This window comes from Sebastes fasciatus, chromosome 1 (genome assembly GCF_043250625.1).
Source record: "Sebastes fasciatus isolate fSebFas1 chromosome 1, fSebFas1.pri, whole genome shotgun sequence".
NCBI classification, from domain to species: Eukaryota; Metazoa; Chordata; class Actinopteri; order Perciformes; family Sebastidae; genus Sebastes; species Sebastes fasciatus.
In genome coordinates, this window is record NC_133795.1 from 36443012 (window position 1) to 36446038 (window position 3027).

At 45.3% G+C, this 3027-nt stretch overlaps 1 protein-coding gene across 1 annotated transcript; it reads right to left on the reverse strand.

Moving 5' to 3' along the window:
• Nucleotides 1-781: 781 nt before the first annotated feature.
• On the reverse strand, nucleotides 782-2476 carry LOC141777596 (tripartite motif-containing protein 16-like). Its single transcript, XM_074652017.1, has one exon. It carries the CDS (start codon nucleotides 2459-2461, stop codon nucleotides 794-796), a length of 1668 nt encoding a protein of 555 aa, XP_074508118.1. The 5' UTR covers nucleotides 2462-2476; the 3' UTR covers nucleotides 782-793.
• Nucleotides 2477-3027: the final 551 nt, after the last annotated feature.

Sequence of the window (3027 nt, forward strand, 5' to 3'; positions counted from 1 at the left end):
GTCTGCAGGTTACAAGTATTTCAGCTTTTTATTAAAGCATGTGTATCAAAAGCATTCATCATATAAGTGGTGTGTAACAATATATACATACTTACAAAGTTGACGTCATCACTGATGTTGTTGCTGCCGTGTTTATTCCTAGATGGAGTGTTGATGGAGCAGCTACAATGTTAGCATAGCCTGGCACTGATCGATCCGGACTCCGTTCAGAAAACAAGCATTTTAAAAGTTGTTTGCTTGCTGTGTTGCGGACAGACCCGACAAAGCATGAATTCACTCTTTTTACAAATCAACATCATAATGTCGTTATTTCGGCATCATTTTGATCCGTTTATTGATATTAAATCACAGCACAGTGTGTTTATTTTGGGTTCATACCGCAGTAGCGACGTGTGGCTTGCTAATGTGCTTCCTGCTTGGTGTGAATGCACGGTGGTAACACAATACGAAGCACAACGTAACGTAACTTAAACTACTATAAACAATAGCACATGCACAACAACAGCACGATGTAATGATTCAATGAACCGCTGACACAATCCCCAGAAAACATAAACACTGAACTGTTCTCCAGCTTTTCATTTAGAAAGAGCAACAACCAATGAGGAACCTGCAACAGTCGCTGATGAATCCTGTAACTTCATCACTCAGTCAGTCAGTCAGTGACACACTTTAGTGTTTGTAGGGCTGGTCCTCTGCGGTCCAGACACAAATCAGCTCTGCAGCAACAATGATGGACACCAGAGAAGTTTAAGAGTTAAAACACTGAATTTAACCCTTAAATGACTTCTGTCTATTTCAGTTTACACAACTCAGCAGTGACATCATAACCATAAAGCCTAAGTCCAGCATAGAGAGGCTCAGTGAATGTGGTCTGGACTCTGTGGAGGAGAGTCATGGTTTCAGAGACGCTGTAGAAGGACAGAATACCTGCACTGTGATCCAGGTACACTCCTACTCTGGAGGACTGAGGACCTGAGACGGGGGTTTGGACTTTGTTGTACAAAAATGTATAACTGTTTTGGTAACAATCTAACGCCCAAGATTTATCATTGTATCCAAAGTAACATTCATACGACCTCTCTGCTCTCCTGATACTCTTGTATGTGACTGTTACATTAACTCCTGTCCCTCTCCTCTCCACCTCCCAGTAACACCGTCCAGTCAGACTCTCTCTACTCAGGACCTGAGGCCATCCAGTGAATCTGTCTGGGTGACTAGAATAAGACTGTTGTTGACTCATAAATGTTGCTTTTCTGTTCCCCTCAGATAATAACAGCAGTGTGTATGCTGTGTTTGGATCCAGTGTGATTTCTCGTGAATATTGTAAGAATCCAGCTCTGGTCTTGGGCTCTGGTTGTGACAGTAAAACATCCACTTCAGTCACTGTCTGTGAGACGTTTGTCCATTTCTCTCTCAGAACGTCCTGTAGTTTATCTCTGACTTCTGACACAGCCGCCGTCACGTCCTCAAAGTAGCTCAGAGGACGGATATTGATGCTGGATGTAGATTCAGTGAGTGGTGACAGTGAGGGGTAGTTAAGAAGAAACTGGTTGTGATCTTCTGTGTGTGACAGCAGCTTCATCTCAGCGTCTCTCCTCTTCAGCTCAGTGATCTCCTGCTCCAGCTTCTCCTGAAGCTCTTTGACTCGACTCACTTGGGTTTTCTGCTGGGATCTGACCTGCTGCTTCACATCACAGCTTCTTTTCTCCATGAGACGGATCAGCTCAGTGAAGATCTTCTCACTGTCCTCCACTGCTTTATCAGCAGAGCGATTGACAGCCTCCACCTCCTGTTGGAGCAGCTTCACATCTTTCTCTCTGTCCTGGATCCTCTGCTGGATGTTGAGTCGACTCACCTCCAGCTCTCTCTGCCTCTCGGTCCTTTCTGCTGCAGCTGAGACGGTGTCGTGGCCTTTATGTTCATCCACAGGGCAGAGATAACAGATACACTGCTGATCAGTACGACAGAACATCTTCATCACCTCGTCGTGACGAGAGCAGATGTTCTCCTGGAGCTTCTTGGAGGGCTCCACAAGCTTGTGTTTCTTTAACGGAGCCACATCATAATGAGGCTGGAGGTGTCTCTCACAGTAAGAGGCCAGACACACCAGACAGGACTTGAAGGCTTTCAGTTTCCTCCCAGTGCAGAAATCACAGGCCACATCTTCAGGTCCAGCATAGCAGTGATCAGCAGGAGCAGCTTGGAGTCCAGTCTTCTTCAGTTCCTCCACTAAAACTGCTAACATGGTGTTTTTCAGCAGGACAGGCCTCGGTGTGAAGGTCTGCCTACACTGAGGGCAGCTGTAGATCTTCTTCTCATCCTCTCCATCCCAGAAGCTTTTAATACAGTTCATGCAGTAGCTGTGTCCACAGGTAGTAGTCACCGGATCCTTCAGTAGATCCAGACAGATCGAACAAGAGATTGCTTCCTGGTCCAGCTGAACTCCTTTCTGCGCCATTTCACCTCTCAGTAGCAACGACTGTCTGAGTTTCACTTCCTGAGAACCGACACTAGTTTGAGCTGTGATGTAATCATCATGTGTTATGTTGGTTACACCCACCTTCAAACTGTCGATCTGAAGGGGAGGGAACAAGGAAATAAGAGGACCGAGTGTAGCAGTCTGTGTTTGAGAGCAGGAAGAGGAGGGAGGAGTTATCAAGCTATGAATCATTCCAGGACGAGGAGCAGCACGACTGACTACGTCCCAAATCACATACTTTTCCTTTTTACTTCTAGCACACTGCAGCTGCCCTTACAAAGTACGTACTGTTGCATGCAGTATGAATACAATATATCTGCTGTGCAGAGGATTGTGGGTCAGAACAGCCAGAAAAGCATGCTGGCTTTCATATTGTAAAATGTGACCAGATGTAGTAGGACATCCTGGTATTTTTGGCACACTGCATTTGACATACTATGTATTGGGACATAAGAAATCTTTTTTTCTGTCATACTAAGTAGTATGGTAGAATGGGTTTTGGAACGCACAGTATGTTTCGTCATTTACAAACGGAGCCTCGGTTC

Coding starts and splice junctions, on each gene's coding strand:
- LOC141777596 (XM_074652017.1), bottom strand. CDS start 2,461: ATGGCGCAGAAAGGAGTTCAGCTGGACCAGGAAGCAATCTCTTGTTCG.